The sequence below is a fragment of the Penicillium argentinense genome (genome assembly GCF_028826775.1).
Source record: "Penicillium argentinense strain IBT 30761 chromosome Unknown utg000009l_segment0_segment0, whole genome shotgun sequence".
In the NCBI taxonomy this organism is placed as follows: domain Eukaryota; kingdom Fungi; phylum Ascomycota; class Eurotiomycetes; order Eurotiales; family Aspergillaceae; genus Penicillium; species Penicillium argentinense.
Genome location: NW_026622668.1, coordinates 579,568 through 601,618, shown reverse-complemented (window position 1 = coordinate 601,618; position 22,051 = coordinate 579,568). Strand labels below are relative to the sequence as shown.

The 22,051-nt window shown below is 52.4% G+C and overlaps 9 protein-coding genes across 9 annotated transcripts; 5 read left to right on the top strand and 4 right to left on the bottom strand.

Moving 5' to 3' along the window:
- Nucleotides 1–772: 772 nt before the first annotated feature.
- On the top strand, nucleotides 773–2,022 carry N7532_007827 (bifunctional triacylglycerol lipase/ester hydrolase; the record flags this gene model as incomplete). The annotated part of the gene is made up of 4 exons (XM_056620319.1): nucleotides 773–1,348; nucleotides 1,410–1,594; nucleotides 1,648–1,883; nucleotides 1,961–2,022. 4 exons carry the CDS (start codon nucleotides 773–775, stop codon nucleotides 2,020–2,022), a joined length of 1,059 nt encoding a protein of 352 aa, XP_056471125.1.
- A 326-nt stretch (nucleotides 2,023–2,348) lies between these two features.
- N7532_007826 (Dcp1 family protein) lies at nucleotides 2,349–3,446 on the bottom strand (the record flags this gene model as incomplete). Its single annotated transcript, XM_056620318.1, has 1 exon — nucleotides 2,349–3,446. The coding sequence occupies one exon, from the start codon at nucleotides 3,444–3,446 to the stop codon at nucleotides 2,349–2,351; it is 1,098 nt and encodes a 365-aa protein (XP_056471124.1).
- Nucleotides 3,447–4,047: 601 nt separating this feature from the next.
- N7532_007825 (phosphatase family protein) lies at nucleotides 4,048–7,268 on the top strand (the record flags this gene model as incomplete). The annotated part of the gene is made up of 2 exons (XM_056620317.1): nucleotides 4,048–4,547; nucleotides 4,640–7,268. The coding sequence occupies 2 exons, from the start codon at nucleotides 4,048–4,050 to the stop codon at nucleotides 7,266–7,268; spliced, it is 3,129 nt and encodes a 1,042-aa protein (XP_056471123.1).
- Nucleotides 7,269–7,735: 467 nt separating this feature from the next.
- Nucleotides 7,736–9,297, bottom strand: N7532_007824 (uncharacterized protein; the record flags this gene model as incomplete). Its single annotated transcript, XM_056620316.1, has 2 exons — nucleotides 7,736–8,780; nucleotides 8,918–9,297. The coding sequence occupies 2 exons, from the start codon at nucleotides 9,295–9,297 to the stop codon at nucleotides 7,736–7,738; spliced, it is 1,425 nt and encodes a 474-aa protein (XP_056471122.1).
- Nucleotides 9,298–10,050: 753 nt separating this feature from the next.
- Nucleotides 10,051–11,519, top strand: N7532_007823 (pheromone receptor; the record flags this gene model as incomplete). The annotated part of the gene is made up of 3 exons (XM_056620315.1): nucleotides 10,051–10,609; nucleotides 10,659–11,133; nucleotides 11,171–11,519. The coding sequence occupies 3 exons, from the start codon at nucleotides 10,051–10,053 to the stop codon at nucleotides 11,517–11,519; spliced, it is 1,383 nt and encodes a 460-aa protein (XP_056471121.1).
- Nucleotides 11,520–12,035: 516 nt separating this feature from the next.
- Nucleotides 12,036–12,713, bottom strand: N7532_007822 (single-stranded DNA-binding protein; the record flags this gene model as incomplete). Its single annotated transcript, XM_056620314.1, has 3 exons — nucleotides 12,036–12,085; nucleotides 12,159–12,247; nucleotides 12,301–12,713. The coding sequence occupies 3 exons, from the start codon at nucleotides 12,711–12,713 to the stop codon at nucleotides 12,036–12,038; spliced, it is 552 nt and encodes a 183-aa protein (XP_056471120.1).
- A 2,831-nt stretch (nucleotides 12,714–15,544) lies between these two features.
- On the top strand, nucleotides 15,545–17,242 carry N7532_007821 (URC4/urg3 family protein; the record flags this gene model as incomplete). The annotated part of the gene is made up of 5 exons (XM_056620313.1): nucleotides 15,545–15,671; nucleotides 15,725–15,879; nucleotides 15,950–16,439; nucleotides 16,512–17,107; nucleotides 17,159–17,242. 5 exons carry the CDS (start codon nucleotides 15,545–15,547, stop codon nucleotides 17,240–17,242), a joined length of 1,452 nt encoding a protein of 483 aa, XP_056471119.1.
- Nucleotides 17,243–18,109: 867 nt separating this feature from the next.
- N7532_007820 (Rag GTPase GTR1) lies at nucleotides 18,110–19,174 on the top strand (the record flags this gene model as incomplete). Its single annotated transcript, XM_056620312.1, has 2 exons — nucleotides 18,110–18,303; nucleotides 18,364–19,174. 2 exons carry the CDS (start codon nucleotides 18,110–18,112, stop codon nucleotides 19,172–19,174), a joined length of 1,005 nt encoding a protein of 334 aa, XP_056471118.1.
- Nucleotides 19,175–20,032: 858 nt separating this feature from the next.
- On the bottom strand, nucleotides 20,033–21,625 carry N7532_007819 (glycoside hydrolase family 71 protein; the record flags this gene model as incomplete). The annotated part of the gene is made up of 1 exon (XM_056620311.1): nucleotides 20,033–21,625. One exon carries the CDS (start codon nucleotides 21,623–21,625, stop codon nucleotides 20,033–20,035), a length of 1,593 nt encoding a protein of 530 aa, XP_056471117.1.
- Between the last annotated feature and the right edge of the window lie 426 nt (nucleotides 21,626–22,051).

Sequence of the window (22,051 nt, the reverse complement as noted above, 5' to 3'; positions counted from 1 at the left end):
TCTTTGTTGCTGTTCTTTGGCGATCATCACTTTTCTATCTTTCTACCTTTCTGCTACAGTTCTGCACCCCTTCTTTCTATTTTCTTTTCCCCTTCATCCGCTAGCATACTCCGCCCGATTTTTTACAACCCGCGGTGTTTTCGATGCTGATAGTGAATGGGATCAATGATGTACATTGCGCTCTGCTGGCGTCCGGGCATTGCATGGAACCGGCATCGAGCTCTTTTCTCCTTTTTGTTTTTCTTACTGGGGTTGGGAGCCGGGTGGTTTTGGGGAGGATCCCTGGGAATGGGGAACGGAGTCGGGATCAATTGCAATCCATCTTGCATCAAGTTCATGATTGTTCTTGAATCGTAGGGTAACCAGTGTAGATCATAACAGCTGGACCCATAAGAGTACTAGTGTAGGGTATCTCACCGCGACCAGGAACCCGGGATAGTCCGGGTGTTCCTGATAATGACGCGAACCTTCTCGTAGATCTCCAACTGCAGGCCAGTCGGAATGGCTCGTGTAGATCGGCCCGTGGGAAGCTCGGTTCACATGGGATCCACTCGGCTCCGCAACCTCAACCTTCAACTCACCTCCCAACGCAGTGCAGCAAATGGCCCTAGTGGCCCCTCGGATATTTGGTACAGCAATTAGACCGCTCTCAAATGGCGTCTGTACTAGCTTGCTCATATCCACTCGCAGACACGCCTCCCCTGGACACACCATAAGACGTCAACCAGATAGACAGGGCGTCGGCTATACGCCCAATCACTTTGCCAGAGCAATGGAGGCTCAGGTCACACGCAATTGCTTTTGCACCTATACTGGTGCCCAAAGTCAAGTGGACACAACTGTCTTCTTTATTTCTGGGAACCCGGGGTTGATCGGTTACTATCATCCCTTCCTCTCCTTGCTAGCACAACACCTAGCTGGCCCAAAGCAAGGGTCTACTCAGAAGGCATCTACATCTTTCCAGATATACGGATGCAGTCTAGGCGGGTTTGAAGTTGCTGATAATGGCGACGAGCGTGGATCTTCAGCTTCCAATGGCTCTAGGGCCAAGGATACAGCGGACGGGAAGAACCGGTTCTACGACTTGGAAGAGCAAATCTGCTTTGTACAGGATACCTTGAATCAAGTGATGAGCAAAACCGCTAGCTCTGCACCACTGGGGAAAAAACAGAAGGTTATCCTTATTGGACATTCTGTGGGGACGTACATGGCCATGGAAATACTCAGACGGCACCGTGAAGCTACGACTCAATCTACTTCTAGTCCGGATTTTGATATCACAGGGGCTGTCATGCTGTTTCCCACTGTGATGGATATCCAGGCTTCGCCATCAGGACAGAAGTTGACGGTATTATTCCCCTCCCATATGCCTTTGCATTTGAATTGCTGGTATTAATGATGTCGAGCAGACTCTACTTTCAATGATTCCGCAGCTTGCTCTCGTGGTTAGCATCTTCGCTAGAGTCCTCACGCTCATCCTTCCCGACGCTATCTTGAAGTCCGTGATCCGTCTTGTCATGAAGAACCCCCCGCCCCACGCTCTCGATACGACATTTACATTCTTGAAGAGCCCTGGAGGCGTGCGACAGGCACTGTGAGTTCGAGAACAGATCCTACAAAGCATACGCAGTCTGCTAACTATCACAGACATATGGCCGCCGACGAGATGCGGACTATCACAACCGATAAATGGAGCGATGATGTATGGGGCGTGGCTTCTACTCGCGATCCTGTCGCAAAGCTGTTCTTCTATTTTGGGCGGAACGACCATTGGGTCGCGGAAAAGACTAGAGATGATATTATTGCATTGAAAGGGCGTCAAGATGGACTTGGCCCAAAGATGCTTGTATGCGAAGAAGGATTGCCGCATGCATTTTGCCTGAGTGAGTTCGCTTCTTTCTTAGTTTGATGATTCCTCCCTACCTTAGGGTGTGACTGGACTGTGCTGACCATTCAACAGAGCATAACGAGATCATGGCTACGAAGGTTGCTGGGATGATCAGGGAGATTGAATCGAGTTAGCGATAGCATCAAAGAGTTGAGATAGCCTAAGAAGTTAAATGCCAATGGTATTCTAGGCATCAAACCTAAACCAGCACAACGGGTATCTTGAGTGATGTCGCGCCTCTTCAAACCACCAAGCCGTACAAGGCCCCAAAAAATTCTAAAGGATGAGAGCAGATGCAGCTGGTCATGGTACATTAATATAGCCGATGCCATCCAGAAAGTAATCGCAACGCCAGCGTAGACGCTCCGTCCGAATGGATGCAAGAATGTGAAAATTCGATAAGCCGGTAAAACGCCATCCCCCATTCCATGAACGTAGCACAAAAGAATCTTTCAATCCTTTAGTTCTTCTTCAATTTCCCGGACCAGTACCGTTTCTTGCCAGTCCAGCTCGACGGAAGAGATCCCCCAGTACGTCCGGCTGAGGCTGAGCTGGGGGCTGCTGGGATTGAGGAGGAACGGGGAGTTGTTGGTGCCAAGAGGGTTGGATCGGCACGCCCTGGATCAGCATTAGGTTGGGTGGAGGATGTCAGGGTACCTGAAAGAGTAGTACTTACCTGCGGAGTGGTGCCCACATAACCTCCAGGGTGCTGAGTTTCCGCTGGGCCAATGTGGTGCGCCCGTACACTCCATCCATCATCTTGAGCACGTTGCTGTCCAAACAAATCCTGAAGCGAAATCTGACGACCCATGGGCGCGGTGGCCTGTACTTCTTCCAGTTGCGGTGCATGGGTTTCCGCAATAGCTGCCGCAACATGCAATCCGTCCTGGCGCATGGCCTCGAGGCGCTCGCGGGCCGCCTTTAAGCTACCTGCAGCACGCGCGGCACATTCCCGGATCATCTGGGCGTTCACGGTACGAGCCTCGGCGGTGGAACTTGGCGCAGGCTCAGAGTAGATCCAAAGTCCATAGATGCGGACATCAGCTGCAGCGCCCTGCTGGTGGCCTTGAGGATTGATAGGGTCCGCAATACCGCTCGCACCTTGCTCGCCATCGGTACCTTCATCGGCTTTCAGGATCACGAACTCCTCCGTGATCTCGACATTCTCAGAATCGGTAAGGGGAAGATCGAAGTTGTTCAGTCCGCGGCGGTTCAGAATGAACGCAGTGTATCGTTCTTCACCCAGTGGTCCTTGGGCCAGCTGGCAAATGAAAAGAGTACCCTCGATGCCATGCTTCTCCCACCCTTTGGTTGTCGGGCTGAAAACGTAGACCACCGCGTACGGTGCCAATGAGATGATCCTCTCCACAGCGGGGTTGTGTCGGCGGAGGACAGAGAGATTAATCTCTTCATTTGACTGGTGGGGTCGTGCGGGTTGCGTTTGGGGCGGCATGTTGGAGTGAGGCGCGTCCGATTCGTAGTCAGTGGTTTGATGATTGGTGTGATTACCACCTTGCTGATGGTGCTGGTTGTTCCGCCGACCTTTGCGGTGGCTCATGGTGGGCGAAAGGGTGGTAGTAGAGGTAGGTGGAAAGGTGAAAGTGAGAAAGAGTAAATGTGGGCGACGCGCGATCCGAAGGTCCTGGCGGGCGGCATATCGTCATCGCTGGAGCTCTCCGCCTCCTTGACCAACTCGGCCTTCCCAGTTGCCCCTCGCACCCTAGCACCCTCGCACCCGCGCACCCGCGCAACACTCATCCTAGCAGTTGCGACGCTACAATCGCCTCCGTTAATTTGGATTCTATTGCTTTTCCTTGTACCTGACCACTGAAACTTTTGCACAATGCCCGCATTCACCCTCCGAGTCTTGCCGTGAGCTCCGCGCCGATATGATCGACCATTGACTACTTTTGCGACGCAATATTATTGAGCAACACTTGGTCAATTTTGTCGCCTGGCTATATACTTTACTCTCTCGATATACCACCGTCTATTCGCCGGTATTTTAAACCACCGCAGGCTTATGCGCATAAACAGTCCCACTTGGCTAGGGTAGATGGTTTTGGAACATAATCGCTGTCGCATCCACGCAACAACTATCGAAGATCAATTGAGACGCCCGTTATACTTTACCGGCTCGCAAGGAATTTGCATTTGAGATGTCTGGTGCCGACAATCGCGCAGCGTCGCCGGCTGCATCGGACCCACGAGAGCATGCAGAGGAAGGCTTAGCAGAGGATATTGACAATCCGGCCCTCGATCTACTATCACTTTCCCGGGCTGTCAAAGCTAGAAAGGCAGAGTATACGCGACGGCAATCAGTCCGGGTGAAAGTCGGGACCTGGAATGTGGCTGGGATCTCCAGCACGGAAAAGGATATCGGAAAGTGGTTCGTTCAAGGCCAAGGCGTTTGTGAGAGGTTCTCGGGCTTGAAGGGAACGCAATCGGAGCAAGCGGCTTCTACAAGCGGCTCGTCAACAATGGAAGACCCTTCACGTAAGAAACCGTTCCAATGCAGCCCCGAAGAGGTGGATCTCTATGTCCTTGGATTGCAGGAAATTGTCGATATTTCTTCCCCCGCCGAGACCTTACGTCCTTATACCGATCCCGGTCCATCGAAACGATGGAAAGAAGCAGTGCAAAGGGCGCTGCCTCCTGGGTATCAGCTTGTCTCGGAGGTCCAGCTCATTGGGCTACTGCTCGTTATCTATGCATCCCCGCAATCGCGGACAGTGTTTCATCGATTAGCAGTACCTCTGTTGGAACTGGATTGATGGGGTATATGGGCAATAAAGGTGCAGTTGCCACTCGTATTGTCCTAGGCGAGACCACGCGCCTGGTTTTTGTGAACTCGCACTTGGCTGCTGGTTCAGACAAAGGCAGCCTCGAAAGACGCAATTGGGATGCATCCCAAATCGCATCCAGAGCAAAGTTCGAACCCGTTGATGCAGATCTGAAGTCACAGGAGACTATTGATAGTATTGGTGACGAAGACTTCACCTTTTGGTTTGGTGATTTGAACTATCGCCTTGATGACATACCCGGCGACGACGTGAGACAGGTTCTTGCTCGTCATGCCGTCAATGCCTACGACACTGCACGGATGGAGAAGAAGGGCTCGGGTAGTCGTCGGAGCCTTAATGCTGGATCGGGTGGAAATTCGCCACCTTCGCCTATTATTCACGATGAGGAGGCACCAGAGCCAGTGACTGACGACGAAATCGACCCACACAATGACCCAGCATCTTTGCAAACCACCATATCGTCCCTCGTTGTGCACGACCAATTGCAAATTCAACAGAGAAAAGGCACGGCATTCCATAAAGGATGGCGGGAGGGGCCGATTTCGTTTTTGCCTACCTACAAATACGATGTTGGCAGCGTGGCAACATTCGACTCCAGCGAGAAGAATCGCGGTCCCAGCTGGTGTGATCGGATTCTCTTCCGTACCCGCCGGGACAAGCTCAAGCATGAACAGCTTGACCGCGAGACGGAGGAAGCTCGAAAAAGAGACAAGGAAATGCAAGCCCGCGGACTAGACAAGGCTGTTGCAGATGATAATGTCCTATTCGATTATGACCCCGAAGTTGATGGTATTTATGGAAATGATGGTGCCGGTGATGCAGAAGAAGTAGAGTATAATCCAGAAGAAGACCAGGAAGAAGACGCTTCAGTTTCATCAGACGACTCATCGCCTGATCCTATTCGCCTCGACCACTATGTCTCTCACCAAGGCATTCTCTCTTCGGATCATAAGCCGTTGGATGCCATATTTACTCTGACTTTTGATGCGGTGAACCCGAGTTTGAAGGCCAAGATCCATCAAGAGGTCGTTCGTGAGCTCGACAAGGCCGAGAATGAGGCGCGACCTGGTCTGACGGTGGTAGTGGACACTCATCACGAGGATAAGCGGACGCAGCAAGATCCCAATACTGTTGATTTCGGGGATGTGCCCTTCGATGTATCTGTCCATCGATCCCTCACTATTGCCAACACCGGCGGTGCTGAGGCCACATTCACATTTGCCGGACGACCAAGCTTCCATGATGACTCGAAGCCCGAATCTCCGGACTGGCTTGATGTTAGGGTTGAGAGGGCAGGAGAAGGTCAACCGGAATCGACGTCTTCTGCTGGCAGCCACACTCTCCTTCCGGGGGAAGTCGCCAATGTCGAACTCACTGCGCATGTTCGCTGTATCGAACATGTCCGGCTCCTAAATTTGAGAAAGACCAAACTGGAAGAGATTCTGGTGCTACATGTGGACAACGGCCGCGACCATTTCATTTCTGTCTGTGGACGTTGGCTGCCCACCTGTTTTGGGTGCAGCGTCGACGAATTGACTCGTATGCCAGAAGCTGGCGCGCGCAGTCTTGCTTCCACCGACGCACCCATCCCCTCGAAAGACAACACGGAAGTACGGCTTTCCGCGCCTCGCGAGCTTTTCCGCCTAACCGAGTCGATTTCCGAGTTAACGGAGCGTGCTGTGGCGGAATGGAGCATGACTAAAGGCGAGACGGAAGAAGAAGCGCCATGGGCAAAAGACCCATCTGGAACGGCATGGCCATTCCAACCAGATACCTGGACTCTTCAGGACCAACACGGGCGCGCATCCCTCCTGGAGTCGGTCCGTGAATCTCTCGATATAAACGGCTCTCTATCCGCTATCTTCCCTCCTGAAGTATCATCTGTCCACCGTCTCGAAGTCCTCGCCGAGACCCTCCTCACCTTCCTCAATTCCCTCAGCGACGGCATCGTCACAGCCGCTGTCTGGCAAAAAATGGAGCAGCAGATGATCGCGCGCGAGAAATCAAAAGCACCGCCCCGGACGTGGGAAGAAACGCAAGCCTGGGTCCTCGAAAGTCTAGCATATTCACCCGCCCATAGCGTCTCATTCACATTCGTGACTTTCATGCTTGCCCGCGTCGCCAACGAAATCGCTCCCGTCCCCTCCATCGCTCAGTCCACACCCGAGACATCCAAGTTGAAGCTCAGCTGGAAACATCACGACGACGACAAGCATAAGGAGACTAAGAAAGAAGAAGAGACTGAAGAGTCTCAACCCAAACCGCCTACTCCGGCCTCTGCAGCTGCGTTTATTTCTGGTGGTAGTTTCCGTCGAAAGAATCGCTCACAGTCTTCATCCACTGGCTCTGATACGATTCTCAGCGCAGGAACGAACAATCATCCCGCCGCGGCTCGTCGGCAGGTCGTTGAATCTTCGCTGGCGTCTATATTTTCCCGGGTTCTTATTTCTGCATCTGTGCCGACTCCTGCGAAAGATAAAGAGCGGCGGGCATCTGATGAGCGGAAGCGGAGTATTATAGAACCATTCTTGAAGATGATTGGAGTTGATGAGCGTGGTCCGTCGGGTGGTCGTTAATCCTAATGGCTGGCTGGATGGTCATACCTCACCGCTTCGTTTGTATTTTGATGTGTATATGAGGAATTGGTTATAGACTTGATTTTTTTTCCGCGTTGAACCTTTGTGTAAATGCAGTAAACGATTCATTTGATCCTGTACCGTTCGACGTCGGAATAAGCGTAGAAAACCGAGACTGATACGCTGATCGTTAGAGCCATACAAGAGCAGTCGAGCATTATCATGCCACCGTATTTGATACAAAAAGAATCAATTTTGATCTTCACAAAGAGTGAAAGTATTATATACATCTCCTGCTATTCGGCTTGATTGACCATATCCATCAATATGTGATCCATATCCCCTCTTCAATAGGGATAGAAATAAACTCCAAAAATACAAAATACACCTAGATAAATAACCCGAAATATATCCTAGTAACGAAAGGCGTTAAAAAGGAAAGGGAATGTCTGTCCTATATGGACCAGCTAGTGAGTCCCTTTCGGTTGCGTAAGAGGCGACATAATCGGCGCCCTCGGCTGCGGCGACTGCGACCGAAACCTTGCCCCGTTACTCTCCTGCACTGACTTGCCCTTTCCAGGCCTCGAGCGTGGCTTCTTCATAGGATGAGGACGATCCAGCATCCGCCGAATAGCAGCGATACAGAGGGATGCGGCGCAGGCGGGAAGATTCAAGATTGACAGGGCTAGCCGGGCGGGAACCACGATACAAGCGCAGACCCAGTCGATTAGAATGAATGCATAGCTTTGTTTGTGGGAGGCGCTGGAGCGCTGTGCTGCGGCGGCCAGGGCGATGGCGTCACGGGTGCTTGCTTCGAGCTGTTGGAAGCGGGTATCTGTTTGTAAGGCTGAGAGGGTGGTGCGCTTTTCGTAGCGACGGACGGCACGGTTGAGTGCTTCGATGTCGGGTTGAACGGCGCGACGGACTTCGACGACAGCTTGCGTAATGAGTGTCGGGGCATCGGTGGGTTCTGCTTTGGGATCTGGTTTGGACGGGGAGAGGCGTGCGGCCGCGGCCTCGGCGACGTGCGCTTCGAGTTCTTCCAGGCGCTTGGTGAGATCCTGGACCTTTTCGTGGTCTATGCATTCTTCATTTGAGGTTGAGGCCGATGCTACGATGTGTTGGAGGTGGAGGGTACGTGCTTGCACGAGTTTTAGGAGATGGGAGAAGGGGCGCACTTCGGAGGCTAGCAGGAAGACGGTGAGGTTGTAGTTTGATACCAGGCCTTCGGAGGGTCGGGAGAGGCTGGATCGAATGGCGTGGAGCAGCCAGGTTCCGATGACGGGGAATATAAAGCACGCCGCTAGCGCGGCCAGCTCGTGGATCTGGAGTTCTTTGGCTGCTTGTGTTTCGACGGAGTCACGGTGCTGCCTTGGCGGCTGTGAGTCGTCGGGGGATTCTACTGCTTCATCGTCTTCTTCTTTCAGGTCCATTCCCATCGGACTCGACTCGGCGGCTGTCTGGAGGCCGCCCTGCTCTCGCTGTATGGCCTGGGCCGAGCGATACCAGTCCCTGTCGACATTGTTAGTCCTTGGCCATATTGAAGTATGTAGATCGACCAAATCGGCCGAGCGTGAGTAGTGGTATGTGCTACTAGCAGTTTATTACTAGTAGGACACTATAATAAATAAAAGGAGGGCCAGACATACCATGGTAAGCGAACCGACCAATTTAGAAAGATGGCAGCCAGCACCAGCAACGTGACGTCAGTCACAAATGCGCTGCCATCGTGGAAGAAGACACCCGCGATGGCCGGCAACAGCGCCAGCCCCAGCGGCGCTGAGTGCCAATGCGACTCGTCCGTCGCGATCGGATCGCGCCCCTTGGCCACACGCGGCAGAAACAAATCATCGGTCGACGATCGGATGGAGTTGCGGGCCTCCGAGATGGAGTCGGACAGCGTCGAGTTACGGCGCTGCCAGTCGGGCATGGACATGCCCTCGACAAAGGTGGCGGCGCGCGCGGGGAAGGGGCCGCGGCGACGCAGGGCGCGCGAAGGCAGGGAGGATGAGGCAGGCGGATCAGCCATAGTTTTCTGCAGGCAGAGCCGAATGGTTGACAGAGGGAGGAGTTCACGCCGCAGCGTGGAGGGGTTCGCGCAGCCGAGGTCGATCTGCAGCTCAGCTGCCCGACCTATACTATCCTAGTAGATGAGTACAACTAGCACAGTCGGCCAGGCCCAGCCCGTTCGGCCCAAGCCAGCCTGGCTCGCAAGATCGACGAGATTTCCGAATTATTGAGACGACATATCACGACTTGAATGAGCATGAATCTGGTTCGGCAGTGACAGCCTGGGCGGGATTATTACCGCATTTGGGTGACAATAAGCATTGGCGCTCATTGAGGCCCTCGGCCTGTCTTCGAACGGCTCGCCTTTCACCCATCCCTGCTGCCGATTCAATAGTCCCGTTTTCTTTTGATCGCCCCAAATGCTCCTTTTGAGCCCTGCTTTGGTCGAGCGTTACTTCAATGGCCATGTTCCTCGTCGCACGCGGGCTCGTTTCAACTCTTGTCCCGAGTGACTATCCCGTCTGTGTGCCGGCCGTGGGCACCAGGCCGACTTGTGCGAGAATGTCTAGGCCTTTGGTGAATCACTCGACTCCTGGTTTTTATGATTGGGGTCTCTATAAGGATGTTTCGTCGCATTAACCATTCCCTGGAGCCTGTGTGGTATCTATAGAAGCAGAGATATTCTTCTTCTTCGATATGTTTTTCATCGCTCGTCTTCTATTACAGCCTGCCAATCGAACGGCTCAAAACTTTGAATACTACGCGGGCTATCATGACTACGGAATACCCTCGATACCTCGCCGCGGTGGCCCTACCTGTGCTCTCCTTCATCGGCATCGGCTTGAACATCACGCCGCTGATCCTCCATGCAAAGAACCGCAACATTCCAGCAGTCAGCCTAATTAGCTGGTATCTCCTGCTGAACCTGTTCAACATCATCAATGCCCTGACCTGGCCGACGGATGACCTGGAGTCGCGGTGGGATGGCACCGGGCTGTGCGATATACAAGTCAAGATGCAGGTTGGCGCTTTATTTGCAGTACCCGGCGCCCTGGTAGGCATATTTCGGGGCCTGGCCTTTGTACTTGATACAAGCTGCGCTACTCTCATCCCCGGCAAGACCCAGCGCTGGCGTTCCCACATCATGGACCTGATTTTCTGCATCGCCTTGCCCATTGTTGCCATGGTTCTGCATGTTGTGTGGCAGAAGGATCGATATCTGCTCTATTCCATCTCGGGGTGCGTGATTAACCTGGACGAGAGCTGGGTAAGCTTTGCGCTGTGCTTCATCTGGCCGCCGATTATCTGCTTTGTCGCGGCCTATTACTGCTGTGTGTTCTCCTCCCTACCTTATCGTGTTCAATGGCTAACTCTTTATAGGTCTCATTCTCATCCGACTCCGCAAGTACCGAAGCGAATTCGGCATGATTCTACACTCTTCCCAGAGTAATCTGAACAAGTCCCGCTTTTTCCGACTCTTGTTACTGGGACTGGGGTTGCTGGTCTGTATCCTTCCCGTGGAAATCTTCACCTTCTACCTAGACCTGAAGGGCTCGCTGCCCTGGCATCCCTACTCCTGGGCTCAGCTCCACGGTCCAGGATGGCCAACCATCACCAAGGTCCCGACGCACGGCGAGGTCTTCTTCGACAGATGGTCACCCCCAGGCGCCGCCTTCGTGATCTTCGGCTTTTTCGGATTCAGTCACGATGCCACCAAGATCTATCGCACGATGCTCTGGGCCCTTGGTTTCGGATGCTTCTTGCCTCCTACCGACTCATCGAACTCGACTACCCTCATCGGCACAACACCCAGTCGCGCCAAGCTGATGTTCTGGAAGGGCAAGTCCTCTGCACGGTATGGGTCATGTCAAGCTCCTCTCGTTCGTGTCCAGCACTGAAACTAAGTCCAGTGATGGCAGTGATTCCCAGCCATCCCAGTCGGGCATTGTCGATAGTTCCGATCGCGCCTCTTCGCAGTCCAGTCCCACCACTACACCTGTGAAGTCATGGTTCCCCCGCTGGCTTCTATTCAATTGTCGCGCGAACTGTCACAACGAAAATACACTCCTGGAAGATCTGCCTGCTGCCGGTAACACGGTCTATACCAATGCCTGGGCCGGTACCAGTGTGAGCCGTGCTGGTGAGGAGTTTGAGTCTGGTTCTACGCCGTCTCCGCCTGTGAATAAGAACTTTATTCATGTTAAGCAAGTTATTTGCCAGCAGAGCGAGTTTCAGATTTGAGGCCTACATCCAAGGATGGTTATCAATACATTCTCATGTATCATAAATACTTTGCCACGGAAATCTTATTTCAGACCTGCAGCTGCATAGCTATCTCAGTATATTTTATTTTTTGAAGACGACGCTAGTTTTCGACACAATTGCTCGGTGGATAGATATTATTATTATTATTATTATTATTTCTCCCAACACTAGTAAGACTTCATCGTTGATTCTCCGTCTACGTAGTGTTTAGTTCTCTTCAAGATCCCACTCATAGAATACACAGCTAGACAGAATCAAAACCTGGCATCATCCTTGTCAATTCACGCAAGCCTCAGATCCAATCAGCCAAAGACACTATTCCCATACAGGAATTTAACCTACGAGAGATTCCTGACAGAACGGAGTGTATTTAGGTAGGGTATACTCGTACAATAAACACAAAGCAAACAGACAAGTCTCAATCAAATCCATACTCCGCATAAGAATCCGAGCTCAAGGTAGGTATCTGCCAAAGTCGCCGGGCAGTAGATTTTATTGAGACTCGCTCTCGGAGTTGCCGCGCTTCAGAACGTCGAGGTGGCCTATCCGTACGTGCAGTTAGTACCGTGCTCCAGCCTTGACGGCAGCTCGGATCATAAAGGTCGAGTAACGTACGCTGCACAATGTTGAGGGAAGTCTGCTTGCGGCCTTCCTGGTCTTCATAGCTGCGGATGCTTGCGTCGCCTTCCAGGTAGACGAGGGTACTATCAAACATTAGCAATCCATATCTCCACTATTTATATTTCAGGTAAAATACCCCTTGGGCAAGCTCAGAATGTAATCCCGCTGCGGACCCTCGGGCAAGAAGCTAGCAATGCGGAACCAGCTCGTCTGCTGCTTGTCGCGGGAGCCGGTGGTTGTGCCGACGGAGTACTTGATGATATCCTGGCCGGTGGAGGTGGCCTGGAGCTCGGGTTCGGCGCCCAGACGACCGGTGATGATCATGCGAGCGACGGAGCGGGCAGCGGAGGAGCTGAAGGGGCGGGCGGAGCGGGCGGCACTCGCTAGACGGAGGGTGGGACGGACGGAGCTGAAGGCGGACATGATGGAGACGTCGAGAGTTGAGGTGAATGAGTGGATGTGCGGGTGCGCTGGGTTGGATTGCGGTTCGTAGGACGCAGGCGTCTCAGGGGAGCGCGGCATTGACGTCGACGCGGACGCGTTGGTCATGTGACCTGGTGCTGTCGGGGTCTATACCTTGCATTGTGATGGAGTTCCTACAGAGGTATTGATTGACCTAGCTCAGCACAGATTCCTGCAAGCGAAGCTTGTCTGGAGCTTCACTGATAGATAATAGTTAGGAAGACCACGTCATTCGTGTTATCAGATTCGTCCAAAGTACGACCCCATAGGATGGACATCTGTACTAGCTACTCTTGAGGTAGTCGATGTATGTGAGATCATTGGGATCGGGTCTGGGAGTGTCCGGAGCTCGATTGATTGGATATCCACAATTAATCAAGACCAGGGTCTGAATCCTTTGAGGGCGATTGGCGTAATGACAGGCCTAGATCGAGCGTACAAGACAAGAATATAGCATTTAATCCTTCTCAATCGGTCATCGCTTCGCGATCGACGTCGCCGACTACCGCTTCATAAAATAACAAACTGACTGAACCACGGAATTTCACCGCTCAGACAATCAGATCCTACAAGCAGTGAGTAAGTTGAATCGTCAAACCCACCGTTTCGGGCAACGAGGTCGCACTCGCGCGAGTTCCGAAGGCTGGCGCATTAGAGTTGGCTTCAATAAGTCGGCAGCCACGGCGATACCCACCCTCCGAGACCGTATTTCCCTCCAACTGTGGGAGAGTAGACGTCAATCTTGCTCTCTTCGGGTCGACGCGAGAGAGCAACCGCCTATGACACGCAGCAGGATACACGTGAGTGGAGCCGCGCAAGCGGTTCCCCCCGTTGGGATAGATGGGAAAGCCCCTCCCATCGAACCGTGCATTCCCACGGACAGGGGATTGGAAATTAGATTGTCGTCGGTGCGAGCTAGCGTTGCTCGGGCTCCTCCATAACGGCCACGGCCTAGACGCGCCGGATGGGGCAAATGGACGAGTGTAGCATCCGGACGTTAGTTGATGGGTCTGCCAGCCACCGCGTTCTGTAAGGTGTAAGGAGTGCCATTCACACTGCAGTGGGCGTCGAACCACTGCGGACGACTGCACCGCACTGCAGATGGCGCGCGCTACTGCAGGAGCAACCTTAGGAGAAAGGCAACGAGCGGAGATGGTGTGATTGACCATATCTACTGTAAGGCGAGACGGATGATCGGCTCTAGAAGCATATTCGAGCACACCGTTTCCCCGTACGACGTGCTCCGGCAGGCTGGAGACGGGAAACAGAAAACTCAGATCTCCGCTCGGGTAGAGGAGCCGGGCGGTAACAAATGAAAAGGCGCGAGGTGAAAAGTGGTGAGCAAGCAGTGGAGTGGGCGTGGAGGGGCCGGTGGGGGGCAGTCTACCCCTGACACGAACAGGCTCTCGCAGCTGTCAGTGCGGATCAGGAGGGTGAGAGACAGAGAGACCGAAACGAGTGGGTTCGACAGCCGCACTGGCCAACGCGAAGGGTGAAATCTCCGAAATGAGCAGAGGAAGGCTGGCCGAAGCACCTGAAACGACCCGGCAGATTGGCCGGGCCCGTGCTTCGTGCATTAGTCAACGGGAAACAGAGGGAGAGAAAGTACCCTAGGGTAATAAAGAGTAGGATCTGGCATTTTTGTCGAGGGATGGAGGGACGGGGAAGGCTTGTGGGCAATATAGTTACCCCCTGCAGGCCTAGTGCTGACTGGGGAATATCGCCGGTGTCGACCAGCCATCGGGCCTGCTGCGTCCGGATCTAATTAGCATGACTAGCAGGCAATCATGTGAAACGGAGAGTATACACTAGCACCTAAGTAGTTACTAGTACCTGCAGTATAATGTACTGCAGTGTGTAGGGTAGCCTGGCTTTTGTGGTAAAGCAGTACACTATAAACAGGTACTCCTGCATACTACCCTACCGGGAGTGAGCATCCTAACTACTACTACTACTACCACTACTACTACTAATACTAGTAAATTGTAGTTAACTACTACCTAGAGTACCTAGGTATAGCCTTAAGATACCACACTGGTGCGAATTCAACAGTTTAACCTTCCTGGTACCCTACTACACTAGTACTGGCCTCGCCTCAGTCGCGAGAAGCCGGGTGTTAGCCCTAGTCTGCCAGCGTACCAGAGATTGCTTGAAGATCCCTTCGATATACGCGACGGCCCATTCCTACAGCAGTAGGCGCCCCACTAGCTTCGGGGCAATCCAGACATAATGCCATTATTACCTCGACGCACTCACCTACCTCTTTGAATCGAGTCTGGACCCTCGATCGTGTGCTAGCGATCTATACATTACGCGGCGTCGGGCTCACAGTCTGAGGGCTGATGGGAATGAATAGGAATGATATACTTACTAGCTTTCAGTAGTGCATTGTAGTCGAGGGATTACTCGCTAGATAGTGTCAAATTAGAATAACTAGAATCAGAGCCAAATTGGATGAATCGGTCGGCCTGATCTCCTCGCCCGAAGCCGGCAGTTGGTACTGCATTGGCACTGCGAACTCCCCAAGTTCAGACTTCTCCCCCACTCCCTGCCCTTTTTGCCTTCAGGGGAGCCCTCTTTTCTCTCTTCTCTTTTCTCAGTCGCTTCTGTCTCTTCCTTCTCGTCGCATCCTCCATTCCCTCCCCCGGCGACCTGCGAAATTATTAATCGGCTTTTGTTTTTGCATCCCCACTTGCACGCCGGACTACCTACATTCGTTCAGGAGATTGGAACAGCCCGACCGCCCCGCCCCAAAAAAGATCCCCAGGAGCTCCGGAATTAAAAAGTCTTCTGATCATAGCCTTGAGCTGGTGACCGACTAGCAATCACCTAGAACCCTGCTTCAGCCGTGCGTTGGGAGCGACACCGCATATCAATCACCCTTTCTCCACTGGGCCTCCCGGGGTCAACCCTGCGCGATGGGCCTCTTCAAGCGCAACTCCAAGGCCTCTGTCCAGAGTGACCGGGACGAGCAAGAGTCGTTCGTCTCGGTCAACTCCGCCCGCACCTCCAACACCTCCCTCCGATCCCCTGGCTACAAAGGCAGTGGCCTGCCGGCCTCCATCCCCGAGATGCCCATCGCCAAACCCCGGACCCAGCCCTGGACCCCGCCGCCTATCTACGCAGCATCCACGCCGTGCGCGAGCGTGCCACCATCGTCCTCAACAAGGCCAAGCAGAACCAGCTCAAGCATTTCGACGTCGACCTCTCCAAATTCGCCGCCACGGCCTCCTACGTTGTCTCCATCATCAAGGTAAACAAACCAGTTGCCCATCGCGTTTCATCGCTTGCATGTGATCGGACCACCTTCTGACTCCTGACAGCGAGACTACGCCCCCGACTATGATAACATCCCGCCACACGGCCGCTGGCAACACTTCGACGTCGGCGGTCGTCCCCGCATTAACCAGCTGCTCCAATCCTGGCCCAGTCAGATTGACGCCCAGGAGCGCACTCGTCGCCTGATCGACCTGTTCGTCGTGTCGGTCCTGCTCGATGCGGGTGCCGGCACGAAATGGTCTTACAAATCGAAAGAGTCCGGCAAAATTTACTCCCGCAGTGAGGGTCTGGCCGTGGCCAGCCTGGAAATGTTCAAGTCCGGTCTGTTCAGCAGTGACCCGACCGAGCCGTGCCATGTTGACGGCGAGGGATTGAAGAGGGTCACCGTCGAGAAGTTGGCCAAGGGGATGCAGCATTCGGAGCAGAACGCGCTGGCGGGACTTGAAGGCCGCGCGGGACTCTTGCAGCGCTTGTCAGATGCATTAAATAACCAGGATTTCTTCGGAGTAGATGCTCGACCGGGAAACATGCTCGGTGTGTATTCGTAGCTCCAGCCAAGGTGGAAGCAAATGCGACCAGGCAACTAATCAAATGATTCTCTTGCAGACTACTTGCTCAGCCACCCCTCAACTCTGGCTTCATCCGTGCCCATTGTTCCCATCACTACCCTTTGGTCCGTCCTGATGGATGGGTTCTCCTCCATCTGGCCCCCGTCCAGAACCCAGATCGACGGCGTATCAATTGGAGATGCTTGGGAGTGCTCGAGTCTCCCTCCCTCTCCACCTGCACAGGCGTGGGAAAGCATCATTCCTTTCCATAAGCTGACGCAATGGCTCTGCTACTCGATCATGGTCCCCATGTCCAAATTAATGCACATCCACTTCGCTGGCAGCGACCTCCTGACCGGACTTCCCGAATATCGCAACGGTGGCCTCCTGATCGACATGGGCCTTTTGAGTCTCAAGGAGGAGGATATGGAGCGTGGAGTCCAGGCGTTCAAGGAGAATGCGCAGATCAAGGGCCAGCCCAATATGGAGGTCGTGCCTCTTTTTTCCACGGACGACGATGTGATTATCGAATGGCGAGCGGCCACCGTGGGCTTCTTGGATGAATTGCTCGATGAAGTCAACAGCCAGCTCGGATTCAGCGGGACAGAAGAAATGCTCTCCTTGGCTCAGTTACTGGAGGCCGGTACATGGAAGGTATGTCATCTTGTAACCCCTGCCGATCCTCTCGATTCTAACCATTCTCAGGGCGGTCGTGAAATCGCCGAAGTCTCCAGACCAAACACAAAGGAACCCCCCATTATGATCCGCTCCGACGGCACCGTCTTCTAATGCCCTATACGCATGAACTTAATGGATGATTGGATACCTGACTGGCGCCGAAGGCCCTTTTTCTTTATATTTCTGGATTGGCGCTGGTCCTAATGAATTGCTGACGACCCCTTGAACTTTTCACTTTTGGCCTCTTCGTTTGTTCATTTACTTCTATTTCTTGGTTTCCTTCCGATAGAGGCCCTTTGCATCGTGTGCCCGCACACGTCTACGTTTCTTCTCGGATACCACTTTTACCATTTTTCTACCCTATATTTGACAACTAGCCTTTTCAAAATTACATAGCCTTTTTCAAAATTACATTTTTTTGTGTCAAATTTTTTTCTTTTTTCTACACTGACTGTATTTACCCTCACCAACCGCCAACGCGTTTGGATTGCGTTCACTGTCGTCATCCCGTTGCCTCGGCTAAGCGCGGGCTCAGCAATCTGGCGGATTCAACCATGGGATGTCTTCATTTTCCAAGCTAGCGACGGGACAAAATCAACAGCCTTGTAAGCTTATTTGCATACCGAAAGAAAACCCAATCTGTTGGTAGACGCATTTTTTGGGTCCTCTGAGAATCATCCCCGGCCATTGAATGTCGCATTTCGTAAACATCACATGACCCAGCCACCGGGGCAAGGTTGATCCTGATCCGTCACTCCGCATCTGAAGGTGGAAGCTCCTCCCCTCCCCACTCTCTGTGTCCTCCAATTCCTCGAGCAGACCCCGGCGCTGCACTCTCCTCCTCGAAAATCCGCTGACAGCCCCCGGAGTCTCTCGCGACAGCCCGGATAGACCTTTGAGTCCCCCCCCCATAACTACCCGAGTGGTCCCCGCTCTTGCGGGGCATCCGAGCTCAGCAACCGTTAGAGGATCGACACCATGGACGCCCGCAAGAAGAAGAGAAAGGTTTTGTTGATGGGCAAGAGTGGCTCAGGGAAGTCATCGATGCGCTCGATCATCTTCAGCAATTATGTCGCGAAGGATGTGCGCCGCCTCGGCGCTACCATTGACGTGGAGCACAGCCATGTCAAGTTCATGGGGAATCTGACACTCAACCTTTGGGATTGCGGAGGGTAGGTATTTCGTCTTATTTCTGATCTATCATTTCGGTTGCTGACTTTTTATACGTGTAGACAAGATGCCTTTATGGAGACCTATCTCGCTTCTCAGCGCGGCAACATCTTCTCCGACGTTGCGGTTCTAATCTACGTGTTCGATATCGAGTCCCGGGAGGTCGACCGTGACTTGGATACTTACAATGCGATTATCGATGCACTCCGCGAGTTCAGCCCGAATGCCTATGTCTTCTGTTTGGTACACAAGATGGATCTTATCCAGGCCGAGCACCGTCAGCGCATCTACGAAGAGCGCTCCGCACTCATACGGTCTCGGTCTGAGGGGTTTCGCGTCGATACATTTGCGAGCAGTATCTGGGATCAATCACTCTATAAGGCGTGGGCAGGAATTGTGCACAAGCTTATTCCCAACCTCACTGTTATAGAGCGGTTCCTCTCCGCATTCGCAAAGAAGATCGACGCTGAAGAGGTCATTCTTTTCGAACGATCTACATTCCTCACTGTCACTTCAGTCACGTCAGAAGTAGGCGAGTTGAACCCCGTTTTCGACCGCCATGAACGTCTCTCGAACATCATGAAGGCATTCAAGCACTGCGCCGCCCGCAATACAAGCACCACGCCCGCTTCCGCCGGCTTCGTCGTCATGCACACCAAAACACCGCAATTCAACATCTTTCTCGGCAGATTCACGGACAACACCTACATCTTCCTCGTTGTGCCGCCCGGTGAGGCGGCGTACAATTGTGCCGTGCTGAATACCATGCTCGCCCGCGAGGGATTCTCCAAAGCAGCAGCTGCGGGACGTACAGATGGCTTCCCGCTCCCGCCGGCGGAGACTCCCGATGACAGCACGAACGGCTCTGCATAGTACAATTACTACTCTCGGTGCTTCCGAGGAGAGGTCGTTCTAATGCAGCCGCGGTGTAGGAATGTAGAGTCGGACGGCAAGAAAAGTCCATCTTACTTAAGTTCATGCTTACTAGCACTGAATGATTACGGACGCTGAAAGGCGTTGCGGTACGAATTGAAGATTCATGCATGCTCGCGTTATCTGGCTGCTAAAGTTGGTTTTATGGTCCTGAGAATCGAGATACCCTGTGGCATTTTTCCTATCTCATTCTTCCTTCAATCGATCTAATTTTTCCTTCAGCGCTTTGCTTCGATTCAGCCTGGCCTTGATAACAAGGCTTGTGTACTATAGCCTTGATCGCGCCAGATTTGCTCTTCATAATGCTTTAAATTCGAACTCTTCCTTGGCATGGAGGTTAGATCCTGTCAGGAGAGATTTGGTTCGGCATCGAGACCCTGTATGCAAAACCGAAAAATTTTGTCATCTAGAGATGGCGTATTCGAAATTCGCGAGGGCAGAGTCTTAAGTAGGGTATTAGCGTAACGGATAATCACCGAATAATAAATGACAATCTTGAGCCAAGGTGTGCCAGGCGACTCTCGTTAAGCCGTTCAACGTGATTCTCGGGGATGTAAGCTTGATTGGATGCTCAGATTATAGCAGACTCAATCAAAATAGTTGGTGGAATATGCAGATATCCCCATCGTCTTACCCTCGGGACCGTTCATGTAGTTTAGCATCAAGTTCTTCCGGTGCAGGTTACACACGGATCCGTCGGAACTATTCATATCCTTCACTAGAAGCCTCTATTCTCACATGTAAGAGAATTCGGAAACAGAATTAGTGTTAAAATTTTTGTATGTAGTATGGGTGGGACTATGGGAAGCTTCCTTGCCAGACACAGACAGATATTATCAAACAGAATCCGAAAAGCACGAAAGAGATGGCCTGTCTCTGTCCGTCGTCCTTGTGGGCGCAGTCAGAACTATGAGGCACTTGGTTCCCATCTTTGCAGGTTGGAGAAGCGGGGGAAGAAGTGTGTGTTGTCTCAGTCGAAGAACAGTACTTCTTCGGACACGATCCATAGTAGCAGGAGAAAGAACATAGCCCCTCGTAGCTGTCGTTGCCATGTTTGGGGTATCCCTTGACCTTCGTGGCCTTTGGTTTATCTTTGGCGGCGCCCATTGCTGTGCAGGTGCATGTATCAAGAGGACAGTACCCATATTTGCAGGTGAATTCGCACAGATCAGAAAAGTTGGCATTTCCAGATCCCTCGATACATACTTGTTTAGAGATTGGAAGGTCTGGAGAAACCGGCGAAATGGTCGCCCCTGAAGTTTCGCTTCCGACCCAGGCATTGTAGTTGGCGAAACCACTGGCGCAGTTGGTGCTGAGTGAACGGCCACTAACTCGAACCGTTTCTTTATCATCGCGCAGGACGGTGACAATAGGTTTTCCAAGATTGTCAGGATCGTAGGCAAAACTTCCATGGTAGATACCGATTCCTCCATCTGGTTCATATTCCCATCGAGCATCATTTTTCGAGTCGCCGATGCTCACTGTAACCGATGCCTTGGACTTGAGCAGCGCCGAGAAGAATATCTTGTCCTCCAACCACGAATCAATCGCTTTTTCAACTTGTCGGTCCAAAGCCGCGAAGCCGGTGGTATTTCCCCCAGAGCAAGCGCTTCGAGGCTGAATTCGATACCACACGACAAGACTTTCTTCTGTCAGCGACGCTGTTCCCTTCTTGTAGAGATCAATTACGAATGGAAGATGGAGCCTCCAGCCGTCATGCGGCATATCTCGCGCGTAGTTGTAGGGTGCCTTGCCGGCAGTGAACATCCCGTATCCTTTATCGTTCAAAGGGCCGATATAGTGCGATTCGCCATAGTCGTTCCAAGAGATTATCTCGATCCATTCAGGCTCAAGGAAAGCAACCTCAATCCATCGATCGTACCATAGATCGTCTCCATAAAAGGCCCAGTTCTTATCGTATTGCGGCATGTTGGTATAGAACCAGGGAGAAACTGGCATCATGTATGGCTTTTTCGCCCTTTTCAGACAGTCAATGTACGCTGCATCCACGTATGTATTCATTCGCTGCGCTTCCGTCGGCCATGCAGCCCAGGAGAATAATCCATCTGCAATGCCACCCGCGAGCTCAAGAGCAGCTGGTACACCGACAGACGACCAGTCGGGGACAAAAAAGCATCCTGTCTGATTCTTGATCGCGATCCAATCATCCGCACTGTCCGGTCCTTCAAATGTAGAGACGAAGGGCCGATCGCTGAAGTGGTAATACGCCGGGCTGGTGGAGAATTGATGCAGAAAACTGATGACTTGCGACTGCGGCCAGGATCCGTTGCCTGCGTAGTCGAAGGAGAAGAAGAGTTTAAAGTCGAGTGTTTCTGCCGCGGAGAAGGCATTCGTCACTGATATTTGGTTGGTCGGGACACCGTAGGCCATGTTCAGTGCGAATGCGTCGATGTGTGCTTCTTGGGCTAATGAGATTTCGTGTTTCCAGTCCGAGAGCTCGTATTGTCCGGTATTTGCCGTCTAAATATCTGTTTGTCAGGATTTGTGAAAGGGGAAAGGAGTGCGAGAGTACCATACCATAAAATGAGCAAATACCGCTTTAGCGGAGACCCGAGATGCTAGCCATAGCAACTGGGACAGAAAAAGCCAAAGCCTCGACAGGTATAGTCCTGTCAGATCCATTCCAGGATTCACATAAATACTCCTCTAACAATTCTAGGAACAATTGCCCTTGAGAGAGTGTAAAGCGTGTAAGGTGCGCTCTTCTATATTCTCACAACAGTAGTAAGGCAGTATAAGGTCGTAAATATCAAAATATCTAACACTGGAATGAGCGATCGTAAGGGCTTGCTATAG